Raw genomic sequence first — 20431 nt, 5'->3', positions numbered from 1 at the left:
ACAAGCAGACGTTTGTGGTTGTAATGTGACAAAATGCAAAAGAGTTAGAGGGGTATGAATAGTTCCAGTTGACTAAATGGAGGAGAAACTGATCTGTGATGCTTTTCCTCACACACTGACTCCTGACAGGAAACTGCATAAAGCAACGTTGTATTAAACTGTGTAAAGTTACAAGCAATCCTTCTTTGCTCATGTTGTTGTGTTTGAAGCTTTGTACCTTTCCACAAGTCTTCATGCAGAATATCCTATCACTGTGTGACTTCTTTATGCTTTGTCGTCATGCATGTGCAAATTCACCTAAAGCCCTTAATGCTAATCCATCTGAACGATGCCTTCTATTTTTAGGGCATTAGCTCATAATTCTCCTTCTTCTGTCTCCACATCTTTTTCTCAGTTCTTTCTGTATTCTTCCTCTAACTTGATGTCTCTCCTCTCAGGAAGAGGTAGCCAAGCAGAACTGCGGTTACTCCTGCTCTCCCCTCAATGTGGTGGACCTCATAGTAGACATCATGTTCATTATTGACATCCTCATCAATTTCAGGTCTGAATCATTGGTGAAACTTGTGTCACATGAGTTAAATATCAGCTACATTAACAAGGTCAGTAGTTTTGATCCTCACTCTTTGTTTTAGGACAACATATGTGAACTCTAATGATGAAGTGGTGAGCCACCCGGTGCGCATCGCCGTCCATTATTTTAAAGGCTGGTTCCTCATCGACATGGTTGCTGCTATTCCCTTTGACCTGCTCATCTACCGCAGTGGAGAGGAGGTAAAGACACGATTACAACAGTTACAGGTTCACAGTTGCATAGAATAAAAGAAATCTACAATAAAAGGCAGGTTAGCAGTGTCAAGATATACCAAGGTTCAAAAAGTTATGGTTTCACTATCATAGTGTTTCTTTTAAAGTCCTTTTAATGAAGAAGAAGCAGAAGCAGAGAAACTGACAGTGTTGCAGCTTTTTCCATCTATGTGTAGCAAATAGCAATATAGTGCTGCCCCCCTCCCCACCTATTGCTGTACACTGCTGGTCAGCTGGTTGACCAGCAGTGTACAGGAAGGCTCCCACACTCTTCCTTTGTTTCAGGACAGACAAATTGAGCTGGTTGGAAACATTTACAGTAGTGAAAAATCCAAATATTTATGATATGGAAACTAAATATCGCCCGTCACTTTGAAAGTACGCCTAAGAATGTCAAACTGTTTTCCTTTCATCCAGCCTAAGATTGTTATATAGTGGATTTGGTGTAAACGCATCTTTAAATGTTTAATAGAAGTCTAAATAGGAACCTGTTTTATCAAACATTACTAAACATAACAAACAGAGATTAACTGGGTCTTAAACTCAGGACTGGAAGTCCAGAAATCTTATGTGTACTAGTTATGATTTAATTGTTGTTGTGATTGAATTATGGAATACAATGCTCACTGTTATTTCGGGATGCTCTGCCATCATGTTTCATTTCCATGTTCATCGGCATTTCAGATTAAAGATCCACGTCAATAAGTTAATATAACACAAATAAGTTAATACATCACCAATTTTACCACTGTTATCTTCATTTTTGGTGCACAAATAAACAAAAAAGCTATTATATCACAATGCCAAAAAGATTAAATATTTTCCTAAAATGCTCTAAGCTTTGTTTTTTAGATTACCAGGCAGCATTGCTTGGTCTAACCTAAAAGAAATATACTGGTCTAAATCACAGCTACATTACATAATTTAGACTCTTGCATAAATGAGGTCTATCTACGTGCAGCCTCAACAATAAAATCAGGTCTGGTAACCAGTGAGATAATAATGCTGTTTTTTTTCTTTTTCAAGATATTTTTTAGGCACTAGAGGCCTTTATTTTTTCCTTTTTTTGACAGTAGGCAGACAGGAAAGAGGAGACATTCGGCAAAGGTCACCGGGTCCAGGACTCGAACCCGGGACGGCCTCATTGAAGACTATAGTCTCGATATATGGTCGCACACTTAACTTCTACAGCACCAGCGCCGCGCCTATAATGCAGTTAAAAAATTGCATAACTTCATGTGAAGAACAAGTTTAATATTAATATGTTCCATAAGCAGTTATAATTAATTATTAATAATTAATTCTAAATGTAAGTGTTTAATTCCTGCTTTAATTTAAAATTTTAAATCAGAATAAAAATAAAGTTATACTAAACCTTAGTATTTGTAATCATCAGTATCTATTATCATTTTATCAACAGATAAAAAAGATATTGATTTTTGTTTTTTAACTAAAGCAACATTTTGAAGGCCAAATATAAATTATAGTTGGTATTTCTCCTTTCAGATTTTTGTGTTATTTGTGATACCATCAAACTGGTATTTTTATTCAAGGTTGTCCAACCCAGAGAATCTCAAATCGACCCATGCTCAGTTATAGCAAATATTTTTTTAAGGTCAAGTAGGAGTAAGAATAAGCAATTGCTTTATCATCTGTATTTCTCCAAAAATATAAAAGTATATGAATAGCCCAAGTGCTGTTGTTTTGTGTATTAACACAAAATAGTCCTAAGTTTTGCTGCCATATTCTTTTCAGAGAGTAAAGGCCTGTAACCCTTCCAAAAAGAAAAAAAACTTATTTGGTTCCTTTTTCTTAAAATTGAGCAATCATTAATGTCAAAGCCAAATGCTTGGGTTTATACTATTGACTGCTCCTATTAGTGTATGCACAGATAAAATATAAAATTATGATGCAAGCACATAAGTCACAATTTTTATCTTACTGACAGCAGAAAAATACAAACTGTTTACAATAAGCAAGATATGACTGCCTCTCCTACAATTGATGCGGGGAGCTTGGAGGGTCCAAGTTAAGAAAGGTGGAAGAATACCCCTTGCATATGGAAAGGGATTATGGAACAAAAAAACAGACATAAATTAAGTTCATGCTTAACATGTAATTCCAACATGAGACAGCGAGTGAAAAATGCGAGCAGAGCACATTGATGCTAACTAGATATCTTATTAATTGTCTTTATGCAAGAGGCAACAGCTTTTTTCTCAGAACAAAGTAAGCTTACCACTGATTGGTTGACTAGTATAAAAGATGCTTAAAGTCACAGGACACTCACCATTGTCCATCACGGAATCCAGTAACGCAGTGGCTGAGTCGAGGCTACTCTTCCTCCCATTGCTCACTGGTCGGTGCCTGTAAACGCATCCATTTGGTCGAACCACTTCCGTTTTTTTTTTCAGTTCAAACAACTCCGGCCGTTGTGGTCCTTGATGGTCTGGTAATCGCTTCCCAGTGTTTTAAGCTTCTTATGACATTGCTTTGGTGTTCGATGGTACTTGTGAACAGCCATCAACGGAGTCTCTTCGCAACTAGTGACACTATCCCCGACCCAATCAGTGACCGACAGTCTTCTGACATAACGTTTTCTGCCTGACTTGGCTTGTTTGGAACCGCAGCCAAGGAGGTACTAAAAAGGGGCTGGTATCAAGTAACCATTACTGTTAGAAAAACAGATTAAAGCTGAGTCTTGCTGTGCTGATCAGGTACTAGTGGAAAAGGCCCAAAAGCTGCATCCAAATGGATCACAGGAATTGAAGAACAATGTCCTTTGGACAGATGAAGGTAGAGATGTTGATCATAATTAACAATGCTTTGCAAAAGGGCTGCATGGTGGCACAGTTGGTAGCACTGTTGCCTTGTGAGACGGAGGAGAGGAGGGAGAAAGTGGCAGAGGAGCTCATGTCAAGGAAACAGAGGACAAGAATCAGACGTCGGCCGCATCTATAGTCCCACTACACAATTTTACCAGAAAATTAGCTTGAAATTTATGACAGTTCATCTTTGGATGTTTGGTACGTCCGTCGCGCTGAATGACTACAGAGCACTGATTAAAGTTGACGACCACAGATTTTCTGTCACACTGAAAGATTTTAGCCAAGTTGGCTGATGATAGCACCGTGTAAACCCAACTTTAGACTTTGCTTTCTTCGAAGCGCCCTCATCTGAGTTTAACAACAGCATGGCATCTATACAGTCTGAAAGCCCTTGCAAATCTTATAAGTCCTAAAACTAAATCTACTTTCCTTCTGTTGACCTTTATTAAGCAACGTTCTAGTAATTTAAACCCATGGGTAAACTGAGGAAAAGGCAAACAATTAATGAAAGCAAAGTCTTATTGTGCAGTAAATGCCCAAATCCTGAAAACTCATACTGCCATACGGTCCAGATCTTTGTCTGATTACAAATATATGAATTCAGGAACCTGCTAAAAGTGTGTCCTTCCTCAACATACCTCTTCCAAAAAGCAGGAAGCAGTTTGCTATTATTATGTTTATTCTCGAATTACACTGGTTGGACCTTTTTAGAACTCGCCCATTTAAAATGTGTTGGGCAAAAGTTCTGCATTATTAAGGTTGGGCCCACTTTCAATGAAAGCTGTGGTTCCTACCCAGAGGACATCCATGCACCCCCTGCAGTTTATTTCTGCCCCCTAAAAGCTCAGCCCACCACAGCTGAACTTGCTCTAAAGCATCAGTCATTAACAAAGCAATGGGTGACATCATGGTGGATTTATTTTTTATTTGTGGTGTAAACTGTTTTAGAATATATTTTTCCCACATTTGAAATTTGGCTTCTTCAGTACTTCATCTACCACTTTGTCTCATAGGCTTCATGTTAAAATCTGCTATTATTGCACCAACATAATTAAAGACACAACAGTCAGTTCTTGTTCTGTGGATCTCTGTGCCACTGAAGGTATAAAGGTATCTTTGGAAGACTTGGATAAAATCTACATTTAGGGAAAGAGGTTAGAAATAACACAAATCATGCAGCTTGTGGGGAATATAATTGAAATAATTTAGCTGCATAGAAGTTAAAAATGGGAAATGGAAAAAAAAATATTGCCTGGGGAACACTTAGCCAACATCTAGTAGAGCCTGCTCAGCCAAGTAAGTTAGGATTTTCCTGATTGGAAAGTTCTTATTTAGTTTGGCACAGACACACACTTACACACACAGAGCAGAAGTGGGCGCTCTGCCAGCGCAGTAATCAGCTTGTTATTTATCTGTTGTACGGACACCATGAGGGCCCGTTGAGCGCAAGGAGAGAAGCGAGGGGTTTGACACCCCACAGTAATGAATGGCCATCAAGATTTAGCACCTCCTCTGCAGTGAATCACTTTGGTACAAGGAAACAGCTACACCACCTCTGTGTATGTTAACGTGTGTGTTAGTGACAGGATGACAGCAGGTGGGAGCCCTGTGAGGAAATACTGCAGCAAAGAGATATTGCTTCTATTCTGTTACTTTACTCCTGTGTTATTGTTCTTGTGTCCAACCTTAGACCACCACACTGATAGGCCTGCTGAAAACTGCTCGTCTCCTGCGATTGGTTCGTGTAGCCAGAAAGTTGGACCGCTACTCAGAGTACGGTGCAGCTGTCCTCTTCCTTCTCATGTGCACCTTCGCCCTCATCGCTCACTGGCTGGCCTGCATCTGGTGGGAAACTATGTTTTCTGATTGTTCAGAGAAGAGTCAGAAATAATGCTGGAATGCTCCAATTATGTTTGGCTAAACCTGTAAAATTTATTTTTCATTTGAATTAATCAACTGATCAATGAAATATATTACATTTATATTGTATTTTTTTTCTTTCAGGTATGCAATTGGTAGTGTAGAGAGGAACGGTTCAATAGGCTGGCTCCACACCCTGGGGGACCAGTTGGGAAAACACTTCAATGATTCTATCCCAGGTACAAAAGTCACAAAAAGATCTGCCTGGTAGTAAAAGGTGTTGCTGTCTAAATCAGTCTTTCTAATAGAAAAGACAGTTTGCATAAATTTGAAACGTGGTGCTTTTGTAGGAACTAAATTTCAGCCTTTCAGTCTCCGTAGGATTTAATTGGATATATTACAGAGATTGGTGAAACTATAGCAGCAACCTTTCCCCCATGTCTAGAAACCTCTTTCCAATGCAGCTGCTTTTAGATAGGCTAATGAGGTACTGGATGGAATAATAAAACCATAAAGGTTAGACTTTACTGAAAGTTTTATTCTCAAAGCTGTGCATTTTCACCATCTTTTTTGGTCATGTGAAAGATAATATTTAAATATGAAAGATAATTATTAAAATATAAATTATTGCCACCACTTACTGAAGTTTAAATTCTAATTAATGTAAGTAAGGTAAAGTATTTGTAACTCCTAGAAGCTTAGCTGCTAAAAATAGGAATATTATACATTGGTCATATTAATAAATACATCTCAGAAACAGGAAAGGACTTTCACCTGAGTTATAACTTTCAATCAAATGCATAAGCAAAAATCACTAATACATACTAAAAAAAAGTGTGGACTTTGCACATTAAATATGCACATGCTTTGGTCCTGTTGAATGTTCACTGAATAAACTTCATAATTGCAACAAACTCAGTTTTTAGCCTTTTAGAGTTTTTTTGCTTCTAATTTGAGTTCTGAGCTTTTTCCCTGTGAGAACATTTTAACCATTTTGAAGATTTGGTCAAGCTAAAACGGCTGTAGCACTATTTGTCATCTTGCCATGTATGCTGTATTGAAAAATGGGTGTTACGTAGAGCTTAATTGTAAGAGAAAATGATTTTGTTTAACACTGGTCTCTGATGTATCACGGGGGGCGTTACATTTGCCAAGACATGTCCTTCTTCTTTTTTTTCCAGTATTTGAGTATTAACTGACCATCTGTGAATTAAAGGTCAATGCTTAATGAGTGTTTTAAAGTGTTAGATAATGATTAGCCTAATGAATCAAAAAATAGGTCATGATGTCAGTTTTACTATCAGTTTAACAATGCATCAGTTTCATGCATTTGGTATCCCAAGACCAGTCAGTCTTCATCGGTGCAGTAAGAGTGTTGGCATAGTATCAAATGTAATTATACCTAAGGAGGCATATCCTCATACATAGCTGAAACAGAGTCTGAAACAGTCTGAAAGATAGACACACCATAGGGTAACCAAGTATAAAAAGTATTCGTTCTCGAACATCTGACTGGAAGAAAATATGCCTTCATCTTTAGCAATCAACCTTGTTCTGGGCTTACCAAGGTTGGGACAATGATTTAAATTGGAGTGTCAAATCTTTAACTGAAAACATAATTTTACAAATGATAATCTGATGTTCTATTACTGGTAACAAAAGAAAACATAAGACAGAGTACTAGTAGAACGTCATTGACTTCTTTGTTAAAATAATACCTACGAGACTAAGCTGGCAATCTCAAAACAACAACAACATTTAGACTTTTTACTGATTCATAGCTTCCAAGTCACAGTGTGGTTTAAATGGAAACACTCAAATATATGCTATTAAGCTCATTTCATCATTGCATGTCATAGTTAAGTTTGTTGCATAAGAGAGAATGGTATTTTATGTCTATTCTGTTCTTGTCCTCCCCCTCCACTCATCAGGTTCAGGACCTTCAATCAAAGACAAGTATGTCACAGCTCTTTACTTCACATTCAGCAGTCTAACCAGTGTGGGTTTTGGAAATGTGTCACCAAACACCAACTCTGAGAAGATCTTCTCCATCTGTGTTATGCTCATCGGATGTAAGTATTGATGGTTGGTTGGTTTGTGTTATGCTCATCGGATGTAAGTATTGATGGTTGGTTGGTTGGTTGGTTGGTTGGTTGGATGGATGGATGGATGGATGGATGGATGGATGGATGGATGGATGGATGGATGGATGGATGGATGGATGGATGGATGGATGGATCTCACTTGTCAAAACAGAACTTACCATCAGTCTATGCTCTAAGTTGAAAAAAAAATGCTGAAAACCACAAAGCATCCTAACAAAAGTCCAAACAGATATCTGCTGTAAATATATTATCACTTCTTTTTTTACTTTTATTAAAGATTAAGAAACAATGTATATACGAAAATTTCTTGACAGGGGGTATTTTCACAAAATCAAGCATTTACACAATTGTAGCACTAATAAACTGAATCCCACTGTACTGTTTGACAGTTAGAATTAATTGTAATGTTTGTACCTGACTTGAAATCTGTATGAATCAATTCAACAGACTTTGTAAAGTGCCTTGAGACAACATGTGTTGTGAATTGGCACTAAATAAATAAAATTGAATTGAATTATTTAAAATGAGATATGTCTGCCTACCAATGCACTACATGCCTACAGCCTTCATTCTTGTCCGTTTTCTCCCTCTTCCCTGAAAACCCCCACACCTCCAGCCCTGATGTACGCCAGCATCTTTGGGAACGTATCAGCCATAATCCAGCGGCTCTACTCAGGGACGGCCCGCTACCACACCCAGATGCTGAGAGTCAGGGAATTTATCCGCTTCCACCAGATCCCCAACCCTCTCAGGCAGCGACTGGAAGAGTACTTTCAGCACGCCTGGTCCTACACCAACGGCATTGACATGAACGCCGTGAGTACTCAACCCCACAATATCTTTGTCTTGTCCTTTTCTGGTTCAGGGCTGTTCTGGCAATCCAGTTACCTGACATCCACTTGCATGCATAAAGATCATGTTGACTTTCAGTAAATGCTTCCTATTTGTGATGTGTTTATATGTTTTAATGGACACTGGCTAAATTTATCCATACCCCAGTAAAAGATATGGTAAAAAAAAGATGCACTGTTACATTTATTCTAAAAGGATAGTTAGGGGTGCTGTGGCACCTGGGATTTTGTTCAAAACTGTTGTTTCTTAACATGGGATTTTCCCCAAGTAAATAAATGTACTTAAATTAAATATTAGTAGTCTCTAAATGTTTCACGCTGAGATTATGCTGCTGCAATAAAAGAGGAATTAAATTTAAAAGATTGGCCAGCACTGCAAGCATAGCAAACAAACTAGCACAAATCAAAGAAAAACAGAGTTGCCCATAATACCTAAATGCATGTAGAACCGCTTGTGCTTTGCTAAAGCTGCAACTCAGACACCCACTGGCACAGTGACTCACACCTGTCAATAGACTCAAACACACCATGGAGTGTTTTTACATAAATTTAGTGTGCCTTTGACCTCTTGCTGAATGCTGTGCCACAGTGTTCAGGATGATGCAGCTTAAACCTGCACAGATACTCGGGCAGAGGTTCTCAAAAGCGTACACAGCCCTGATGAAATGCCAGGTTTTGGTGATGCAAAAACAAACAACATATTGCATAATTGCAAAGTTTTTCTCACATACACTCACCGACCACTTTATTAGGTACACTTGTCCAACTGCTCGTTAACGCAAATTTCTAATCAGCCAATCACATAGCAGCAACTCAATGCATTTAGGCATGTAGACATGGTCAAGATGATCTGCTGCAGTTCAAACCGAGCATAAGAATGGGGAAGAAATTCCCCATTCTTGATTTAAGTGACTTTGAACGTGGCATGGTTGTTGGTGCCAGACGGGCTGGTCTGAGTATTTCAGAAACTGCTGATCTACTGGGATTTTCATGCACTACCATCTCTAGGGTTTACAGCGAATGGTCCGAAAAAGAGAAAATTTCCAGTGAGCGGCAGTTCTGTGGGCACAAATGCCTTGTTGATGTCAGAGGTCAGAGGAGAATGGTCAGACTGTTTCGAGCTGATAGAAAGGCAACAGTAACTTAAATAACCACTTAATACAACAAAGGCATGCAGAAGAGCATCTCTGAATGCACGACATGTCGAACCTTGTGGCGGATGGGCTACAGCAGCAGAAGACCACACCGGGTGCCACTCCTGTCAGCTAAGAACAGGAAACTGAGGCTACAATTCACACAGGCTCACCAAAATTGGACAATAGATGATTGAAAAAACGTTGCCTGGTCCGATGAGTCTCGATTTCTGCTGCAACATTCGGATGGTTGGGTCAGAATTTGGTGTCAACAAAATGAAAGCTTGAATCCATCCTGCCTTGTATCAACGGTTCAGGCTGGTGGTGGTGGTGTAATGGTGTGGGGGATATTTTCTCGGCACACTTTGGACCCCTTAGTACCAATTGAGCATCGTGTCAACGCCACAGCCTACCTGAGTATCGTTGCTGACCATGTCCATCCCTTTATGACCACAGTGTACCCATCTTCTGATGGTTACTTCCAGCATGATATCGCGCCATGTCATAAAGCACGAATCATCTCAGACTGGTTTCTTGAACATGACAATGAGTTCACTGGACTCAAATGGCTTCCACAGTCACCAGATCTCAATCCAATAGAGCACCTTTGGGATGTGGTGGAACAGGAGATTCTAATCATGGATGTACAGCCAACAAATCTGCAGCATCTGTGTGATGCTATCATGTCAATATGGACCAAACTCTGAGGAATGCTTCCAGTACCTTGTTGAATCAATGCCACAAAGGATTAAGGCAGTTCTGACACTTTTTCTTTGTTTAATCTGTTCAAGAGTGCTTACTTCCTGTGATTGCCTGTTCCTTGTAACATGTGAGTTGTTTTTATCTTGTTTTATTGTTGTTACACTGTTTGATTTGTAGAGTGTCCTTTAGTGCTCTGAAAGGCGCTTTCCAATGAAATCTATTATTATAAATGTGGAAAAGTCAGGAAAAACCAACTAGGAATGTTGAACTACGTCACGTTGATCAGATTCATAGTAATGATAGTAGATGTGAACTAAGACAGAATGCTGAAACACCGGATCAGAAAGTGCTTCAGTAAAGTAGTAGTTAAAGCTGAACTGTGGACTGTGGGCTATTGGTGGCCGTTGGAAGAATTTTGTGTGTCCCCCCCATTATTTACGGATGTTACAAAAATTGCGCAACAGCACCCAAGCTTGATGGTCTGGACTTTTGAACCGCCACAGCGCATGCTGTAGGTCTTGGCTAGAGGAGGCCAGAAGGACCACGTCATCCACAAAAAGAAGAGACAAAATCCACTGGTCCCCAAACCAGACCCCCTCCGGCCCTTGGCTGCGTCTAGAAATCCTGTCCATAATAGTTATGAACAGGAGCGGTGACAAAGGGCAGCCCTGCCGGAGTCCAACATGCACCGGGAACAGGTCCGACTTAGTGCCGGCAATGCGGACCAAACTCCTGCTCCGCTCATACAGGGACCAGATGGTCCCTAATAAAGGGCCCCCGATTCCATACTCCTGGAGCACCCCCCACAGGGCATCACGAGGGACAATTTTTTTTTTTTAGAGCAAAAACATTTAGAAATAACATAGATCACATTTCAGCCACACAAACAAAACATTTTACGTCTGACGTTTATTAAAGGCAAACTAGTATCACCGTTTTTATGTATTGGATCTTTTCCTTTTTTATACAAAAAAACATTGCTATATATATATATATATATATATATATATATATATATATATATATATAAAATTTTATATATATATATATATATATATATATATATATATATATATATATAATTTTATATATATATATATAATTTTATATATATATATATATGTATATATATATATATAATTTTATATATATATATATAATTTTATATATATATATATAATTTTATATATATATATAATTTTATATATATATATATATATATATATATATATATATATTATTTAATTATGTTTCTTTTTTTAGTTTATTGCTTAGAAAGAAGAAAAAAATAAACATCAATAAAACGTTTTTTACATATGTAATTAAAATAACTTTAAATCTTTGAGGCTTTCATAACTTCACATGTCTTGTTGTGGCATTCCAGGCGTACCATGGCGAGCAGATGGTTACCTACATGTGCCAGGGCAGTTTTACTCTACAAATGGATATCTCAGCATCCTAATTGTGTTATTAACTTAATTAATTCCAGATTTAATCCTGCATCAAAGTAGGCAGGCCACATCAATATTATTGTAACATGTGTTTGTATGACCTTCAACCATTTTGGATAATCATGTGTTGGTGCATGGGTGTGTGTGTGTGATGGTGGGCGGGCATATGTGTAGAAGTGTGTTTGAGTGGGTGTATGTGAGTGTGAACTTTTCACCTGGTGTGCATTTGTAAGTGTGGCGAGAACGGTAGTAGGCCTGTAATCCACAACACCTAAGAGTGCTTTCATAACTTAATTACTGTCATTATTCTTACCAGATATTTTTATTGTATTGTGGCCACAAAGATGTATAATACATGGATACATAGGTCTTCAGTTTTTTTAAGACATGCTCTCCTGTGATATTATCCCAGATTGAGCCTTATTACAGACAAAACTTGATAAAGCTCTTCCCAGTATCTAGTTTTTATTGTCTAAGCAGCCCAATGAGCAGCTTATTACTCTGTGCAACCACATTAACTCTGGTTTCCTCCTTCATGCATTGAGCCATTTGAGTTAGAAGCAAACAAAACTGCAAAGCATCCACAGCAGCATGTTTCCACTGGGAGCACCTCACTCTTCCCACATCTGGGAAGGTGCATGGTAGGAAGCAGGCTGGATTACAAATTGTTTACAGTTTGGATTGTTTGGAGTTGAGCTGGTCTTCTCTCCATGACTGGCTTGATCAGCTTTGACCTCTTTCAGTCATGGAGATGGGGGAGAACAATAATGCAGCTGTGATGGGGAAGGAAGAGAGGGAATGAGCGGGTTTTTAACTCTGTAGGGCAGCTTGTGAAATTGCACCATCCCTCTGCAGACACAAACACAGAAAAAAATCTTAGCATAGAAAAAGCAGTTCTTTGTACAGTTCTTTGCCTGCAGAAGCCCTGGGGTGGCACACTGTGGCTTTCTCATTCAGTGCAAATAGGGATAATAAGACAATGTTCCATTGTTCCATTGTACGTAATACAAGTCTCAAGCCCTCAATAAAGTTCTGCTCTCTCATAGCTCCATTAGTTTACTTGTGAGTTCAGCAGTCTTTATTTCTTTTGCAATAATTTCTCCCCTTCTGCTTAAATAACAAGCCAGAGAATTGTCCCACATCCCCAAAAGGATGGTAAGGAGAGGATATTTTTAAAAGCCCCCAGGTGGCAGATAGTATCACTTCTGCACCTGTCTAAATATATATTTTTTTACAGAAAAAAACATTAGGTGTGTGCAACAGGGAAAATCAGGCTACCTGTAGAGTTCCTGATGTGGAATTCCACAGCATTTTGGAATCCCTATGTACTCCAAAAACATATGATATGAAATATGCATAGGTATAGGGGGAAACTCTGCTTTATGTTCCATAACAAAGACAGAATATATAAACATAAATTACTCCAAAAAATACTTCAGCATGGTTACACAGGAAAGATGGACTCAGTTAACGTGGAGCATAACATTTGCCTCAAAGCCTAGTTGCTTTGAGGCTACCTATAAGGTGGTTTTTACAAAATATTCACTCAGAGGTATGCCATACAAACAAGTGTATATCACACCTTTAAGATTTGTTTTCATAAAACATGATTTAAAAGCAGTTCTCCTTTTTTATTTCACTTCAAAATGCAGTATTTTGTATTGGTCGGTCACATGAGAGTAAATTACAGTAAACTTGGTACTTTTGCAAGACACCTTTATAAAAGATGTACCTAAAATGAGCAGCTTTATGTTACAATCCTGTTCCCAGCTGTCACTGTTTTAGGAATTAGTTTGACCCACATGCAAAACTCACTCAGGAGACCAGACAAGTTTCAAAGGTTTATTTATAAACACAAGGGAAGTTCCACTGGAACAATGGTTGGTAGGTTCTTCGGGTCCACTGAAGAAAGAAGCAATAATTAGTTCAGATCAGGGAGGAACAAACATCCATAAAGTCCCAGGAGTATGCTTACTTAGATCACTGAGCAGAGTAATTCTGGGGAATCATACCACTAGGTTTGGGAGTCAGGCTATCCAGAAAGCTTGTCCAATATTCAGTCCTGAGATGGCCAGAGTACTCACAGAGGTAGGAGTTAGGAAGGTTAGGAATCGAGCCACAGTCTCGAGATGAATAATCCGAATTCACAAACAACAGTAGAGGGAGCAGGGTGTCCAAGTCCAGTTGCAAAGGTAATAGCCCACACCTCACAGGTTTCTAACAGGAAGCAGGGAAAAACAAACAGGGTTAGAACAGGCTTATGTCAGCCTGACTGACTGACTGACTGACTGACAGACTTGGTTATTACCACTAGGGCAACAACACTCAAGCAACAAAAGACTGGTGGCAGGCTCCTAAATACTCCTCCCAGGTAAGCCCAATCAGCCGAAGATCAGAAACACCTGTAGAAGAGTTAGTAGTGGCTCCAGAAGGACCTCTGGTGGACAAGCACAGGAATGAACACTCCCAATTCCCAACACCAGCATTATTGGAGAAGATTTGTTGATTATTGGGAAGAGAGAATGCTGCATTTTACTTCAGTTAAAAAGTACATTAATTCATCAAAGAACGTTTTGGTAAAAAATAAGATTATCTATTCACCATCATCAGTCAACCTTATGTTCTTCACTTGAATCTCCAAAGAACCCTCTTAAATCAGATTTTAGAGGCAAGTTCTTAAAGGTGTTCTCATGACTCCAGGTTAATGGAGCGTCCAGCTGCTGATTTTCAAGGCTGCTCTTATTATTTTTTTCCATGCAGATGAATTAATGTGTCCTTTGCTACAGCTCTGCTATTAATCAAACCTTCCCAGTGTGTAATTAATGAGTACTTACTAACAGATTATGCTTTGGATCTTTACTCCAACATGACTTATCTGCACACACTCTTTTAGTAGAGGTTAGTTCAGGAACTCTGAAAGGTAAAGTGGGAGCCAAGAGAGGCTGCAATCAAGAAAGTAACTTGAAATTGATAGGAACTAGAAATGTGGAGAGGGAGAAACATGGTGTGGAAATTTGAGATGTAGAGCTTTCCTGCTCTGTGAGAGTTTGAACAAAAGCCCATCAGCTGCTGACTTAAAAGGCTGGCAGTCAGCTCATTAAAGTCAGCTCATTAAAGTTTCACCAATTCTTTATATTTATTACTCTCTGGGCCCTCTGACTCACCCTCTGCAGTACAGTTTGACTTCAATTTGCAACAAAGCCAGTTATGATATTTAGTCTATTTTCAATTTTAATTTATGACATAAGGTTCAAACCTGATCTTTACTTACAACCATATTAAAAACACATGCTCTACAACGGAGACCAAAACGTTTTTCCCTCTTCAGTTATGATTAGCTAATATTTCTTTTTTACCAAATACCATAATGATGAGAGATATTTTTTTCTTAGCTTCTTCAATTTCAGAAGTTTACTCAAACAGATTACATCTTACATCCATTTTGGAAAGCCTAGATCATAATGTGGGTGCTTTCTAAGCTTCAGATTAAATGTTTGAGTTTAATGGAGGCACACCAGTGGAATCATTTTAAAGCAACACCTTAAACACACTGCTTACTTGTATGAAATAATGGGAAAAATCAAAATAAATCAGGCAAGATATCAAGAAGAGCATTATGGACCTCCACAAGTCCAGTTCATCCTTAGATACAAATTCCAGGTGCCTGGGGGCCATCTACATGTGTTCAAAGGATGGCCACAGCAGTCACAGGCAGTCATACATAAAGCATGACCCCAGGACAGCCATACACCCCGCACAGAAGTAGGTCACCAGCAAGGCACAGGAGCATCAGCCCCCCAGGCCAAAGAAGCAGAGAGCGAAACGCAGGGCACCGAGCCCCACTGACCGAGCCACACAGCCAACCCCAGCTGCAAAGGCCAAGCCCGGGAGCTGATCCCCGGGTGGCCCAACCCCCAGCAGCAGACTGCCCGGCATCAATCAGGGGAGACCCCCTTTAGATCCTCCAACATGTTGGGCAGCATGTTGTAACCGCAGCAGTCAAAACCCAGAGGGACCAAGGTATGAGGGGCACATTGTATTTCACCCTAGGGTGCCAGGCCCCGAGATGTATAGAGGGAGGGATGCCCACCAGAGCCCAGAGCAGCTCCGGGGACCATAGGCCACCAGCCCACCACACCGGGATATGGCCCAAGCACACACACAGACAACATCCCACCAAGGCTGGCAGCCAACTGCTGGGCCCCCCATGGCGCTGCAATCCCCAACACCCCCAGTGATTTGTTTTGCTGCAATAGGGACTGGTATGCTTCACCAAATCTTGGTAAATGGTCTTTCTTCATGATTGCACCACAAGGGAAGACCCTTATGTCGAAATATTTAACGAACATCTCATGACATCAACCAGGAAGTTAAGCATGGACACAAATGGGTCTTCCAAATGGACAGTGGTGCTGAAAATACTGTGAAATTAGTTACAAAGTGGTTTAAAGTCCATGTTTTAGAGTGATGCCCTGATCTTAGTCCCACAGAACATTTGCGTGCAGACCTAAAACAGGTGTGTGTGTGTGTGTGTGTGTGTAAAGGGCAGTCCTAAAACCCAACCCAGTTCCACCAGTTCTGTCGGGAGGAATAGACCAAAATTGCAGCAAACTATAGTGAGACGTTTGTGGAAAGATATCAACATATTTAACCTGTTAAATGCTATTTAACAAGCAACTTTACCAAGCACTAAAGATATGTACATAAACCTTTTAACTTGAACATTTAAAAAAATCTCTTTTATTATTCTGGCATTTAGGAAACATAAGTGACGTTGTTAATCCTGACTGAGCTAAAACAGGAAAGTTCCAGTTTAATTTCATGTCAGACAGTAAGAAAAAAAGGGGATTTGTCTTTTTATACAGTATGCTGTATGTAAATGTCTGGTATATGTAAATTCAAATTATATCTTTGCTATCTTCCCTTTTTTTATTCACTCACTCCTCTCCATATCTGAACCTTGAAAAACTGTCTCCTCCCTTTTTATCTTTGAGCATCATTCTCCTCTCCCTTCTGTCCTCGCTTCCCCACCTCCAGGTACTCAAAGGGTTCCCTGAGTGTCTCCAGGCAGATATCTGCCTCCACCTGAACCGAACGCTGCTGCAGAACTGTAAGGCCTTTAAAGGCTCCACCAAGGGCTGCCTCAGGGCACTGGCCATGAAGTTCAAGACCACCCACGCACCCCCCGGCGACACGCTGGTCCACGCCGGGGACGTCCTCACCGCCCTCTACTTCATATCCAGGGGATCCATAGAGATACTGAGAGGAGATGTGGTGGTAGCTATCTTGGGTAAAATAACAACTATTTCCTAAAAAATATTTTGTCTACATTAGTTAAATTTGTTTAATATTGATATTTGTATTTTGCCAAAATGCCTAAAATACAGCATCAGTCAAAAGATACAACATTTCTGTCCATTCACCGAGCCCAAGTAGGCCAGGTCAGTATGGGATGGTATGAGAATGTTGAGCAAATACACCTTGGTTTCATGGTATGAGGGTCATAAAATGTAAAACAGTAAAAAAGTTGAAATTTATTAACATCGTTCATTGCATGTTTATTGTACTCTAAACAACAAGGGTCAGCTAAAATACAACTGAATCAGTAGGCTGTTTTAAAAAGTATGAATGTTTGTCAACATGTGTAGATCATGCTGGGAGTGCTCTCTAAATATAAAGATTAAACAGATTCAAAATATATCAGGAATCAGGATTAATGCAGAGAAAATGGTATATTTTGTAATTGGCTCTTTGTAAAGTAGCACTCTAACAATAGGTTTTCGTTAGCAAGCTAATTAGCCTAGGCTGTCTGCCCCAGTGGCTAGCGTGGACAGGGTTATTTATTTTACCAACAGACATGCTAACTGTTGTAGCATTTTGGCAGAGTTTGTTTAAAAACAGCATCAGTGTTTTTTGCTACAAGAAACATTTCCAGCTAATCCTGACTGAATGAGAATAGTTTGAATTCCCCATAGCTGTCTATAATATACAGCTAACTGATGTCATGCAGCTGCAGATGGAGGGGCAGACTACCCCAGACGTCATACACCACAGAAGCTGTTTCTGGCTAACCACTGAATAGAGCTTAAAATGCAGGCCCTGTGCACTGTATGACAAAATAATTTTGTAGTTTTGAAACTTCTAAAATATGTAAAATACCTTGAAATGGGAAACCAGCTCATGCCTAATTTTGAGTGATACTAAAGATTACTGGAAACCCCCATTAAAAAGGAAAACAGATTGGGCCACAAAAGTTACTTTGCATATTTTACTTTTGCCAGTAGGACAGTGTTTATTCCCACATAACAATTCACAAGGTTGGGGCATGAAGATAAATGTTTACCTTTTCCTTTTTGCACATCTCTCTGGATCATCTCTGCACTGAGATGACCATGGAAGCAGGTTGGTGTTCTGTCTGCTGAACCACATTTGTGTTGATTTGGCCCGATGTTTATCATGTTGACAGAGCCACTGACAACCCGTGTTCAGTTTACTTTCAGAGTTCACTAGATTTTTTATGTGGCACTAGCGGCTTTATTTCACGGTACACAGACAGGACATAGGCAAAGAAAGAAGTGGAGGAAGACATGCAGCAAAGGTCCCAGGCTTTGGAACCAAACCACGGACGGCTGCATTGAGGACTTTGTATGTGTTGCGCACGCTCTATTCCTGCACCACGGGCTGTGCCTAGAGCTTACTACCTTTTTATTTGCAATCCAATGGTAAGAGTTTACAATGCCATGCCTCTCTTAACAAGGTTCCCAGGACCTTTGGAATAGAAATAGGCCCACAGCACCACAGATCCCCTACCTTACTAAACAGTCAGCATAAGTTTCTTTTTCACATGTTTATTCATCCTCAGTTTCACAGCAAAACCACATTAAATATTTATTGAATGTATTAATTAATTTATTTATTGATTTATTGTGTTATTTTTCAGTTTGAGATTATTTTATTGCAAGAAATTATTAATCTTATTTTAGAGATATTTACTCATCTTCGCCAGGGTTGCCAACACATTTGTAAACATGTGTATCAATTTTGAATTCTGATTCATGTTTAAAACAACACAAATAAATATGGAGGCTTCTGTTCTGTAAGCTGCTGTTCCTTTGGTCCAATACTGGTGAAGAAGCTGGAAATCACTATGGTTGTGATTGCAGAGGCGATCTTTGCTTTGTTGTGTTCTTCTCCAACTGCTTCGACTGCTCCATTTCTTGTGAGTCAGAAGGTAGCCAATGTGTGTTGCTGCAGACACTTTCTATGTGTTTACACACAGTTAATAGTGTGTGCTGCACTAACGAAGAATCTCAGACAGGTTTTCTCATCACTCCTTTAAGAGGACTGTTTATATCTGCCCCGGACTGATTTTATGGGGCATCCAGGCTGTGGATGGGCTGCAGAAAATATCAAAAACCCATAATGTGTGAAAAGGTGACTGTGGAAAAGAAAATCTTAATTCAAATCATCAAACAAATCAAGAAACTAACAGTCCAGATCAATTTTCCCCATCGATTCTACAAAAATGTTCATAAAACATAACTAGTAAGTTGAGTGATGCTTGATATGAAGGATAACTGTAGCAGAAATCTTCTATCTCCGTAAACTGTTTTATAAATCTGAGACATATTCTGCTTTTTCTGGACTCAAACACATTTAACTCTTCTAGGTCTTCCAGGTGTTGCCTCTACACACACAATCCGCCTCTCAGATCCTGTGGAGCAATCTTTAAGTTGCAGTGCCATCTACTGGCAAGCACCATTTTATTCCTAACCAATGAAAATATGAAGTAAATCTCAATTTAACATTGGCAGAAATTTGCAATAACCCCATTAAAAAGTGATGCTGCCCACATGGTGTTCAAACTCATCTGTCTCACCTGATGGATCATCATTAAATATACATATACAAGGTGCCCTCCTCTGACCCTCATTCAAAGAAGGTGTTCTTCATTTTTCATCTCTCTGCAGGGAAGAACGACATATTTGGCGAACCAATCAACCTGTACCCCCGCCCTGGTAAATCCAATGCTGATGTGAGAGCTCTAACTTACTGTGACCTCCATAAAATTTTAAGAGAAGACATTCTGGAGGTGCTGGACATGTATCCTGAGTTTGTTGAACATTTCTGGAGCAACCTGGAAATCACCTTCAACCTAAGAGATGTAAGTTTAGAACCTCTAACATGAACAGTCACTCTATGAAATGGTAGATTCTGCAGTCAACTCTTCATCAGTATGAATTGCTCAAAGCTGTTTGGTGTTCCTTCCAGACCAACATGATCCCAGGCTCTCCAAGCAGTGATGACTCCACCGGTGGTGGGTTCAACAAATTACGGAGGCGGAAGTTATCATTTCGAAGACGTACAGAAAAAGGTCATCTGTCCTCTTTGCTCTTACATCTTGCTTTGTTCTACTGAGGGACAAACTTCCAAATACCCCAAAGAAAAGCGCAGGCTTTTATGCACTCCAGGTGAAAATTGCAGGCATTTAAATAGGATGCTTTTATTTCTAATGTAAAATGTTAAAAAAGCTCATATCATACAAGTCTGATGAGTAAACAGGAAGACAAACAGGCTAATAAATGACTGTATTTGGAAAAGTAAAGAACATTCACTTCTGAATACATGCCTACAATTCTTTGCAAAAATATTCACACCCCTTAAACTTATTTGTTTGTTGTTACAAACACAAAACTG

The 20431-nt window shown here is 39.4% G+C and overlaps 1 protein-coding gene and 1 long non-coding RNA gene across 2 annotated transcripts in view; one reads left to right on the top strand and one right to left on the bottom strand.

Annotated features, from left to right (window-relative positions):
* The window catches only part of LOC124858484 (potassium voltage-gated channel subfamily H member 2-like), a 47755-nt gene that overhangs the window by 8595 nt on the left and 18729 nt on the right, over positions 1-20431 (top strand). The window contains exons 3-11 of the mRNA XM_047350559.1: positions 438-541; positions 633-771; positions 5323-5477; positions 5637-5731; positions 7424-7564; positions 8214-8413; positions 16772-17024; positions 19705-19898; positions 20006-20108. Coding sequence (XP_047206515.1) covers positions 438-541; positions 633-771; positions 5323-5477; positions 5637-5731; positions 7424-7564; positions 8214-8413; positions 16772-17024; positions 19705-19898; positions 20006-20108 — 1384 coding nt within the window. The remainder of the gene's footprint in view (positions 1-437; positions 542-632; positions 772-5322; positions 5478-5636; positions 5732-7423; positions 7565-8213; positions 8414-16771; positions 17025-19704; positions 19899-20005; positions 20109-20431) is intronic.
* LOC124857858 lies at positions 13563-14059 on the bottom strand. The gene is made up of 2 exons (XR_007035696.1): positions 13710-14059; positions 13563-13636 (listed from the first exon to the last, which is right to left on the bottom strand). It is a non-coding gene; the product is annotated as an uncharacterized LOC124857858 (long non-coding RNA).

This window comes from Girardinichthys multiradiatus, chromosome 21 (assembly GCF_021462225.1).
Source record: "Girardinichthys multiradiatus isolate DD_20200921_A chromosome 21, DD_fGirMul_XY1, whole genome shotgun sequence".
Classification (NCBI taxonomy): domain Eukaryota; kingdom Metazoa; phylum Chordata; class Actinopteri; order Cyprinodontiformes; family Goodeidae; genus Girardinichthys; species Girardinichthys multiradiatus.
This window is presented reverse-complemented; position numbering and strand designations above follow the sequence as displayed.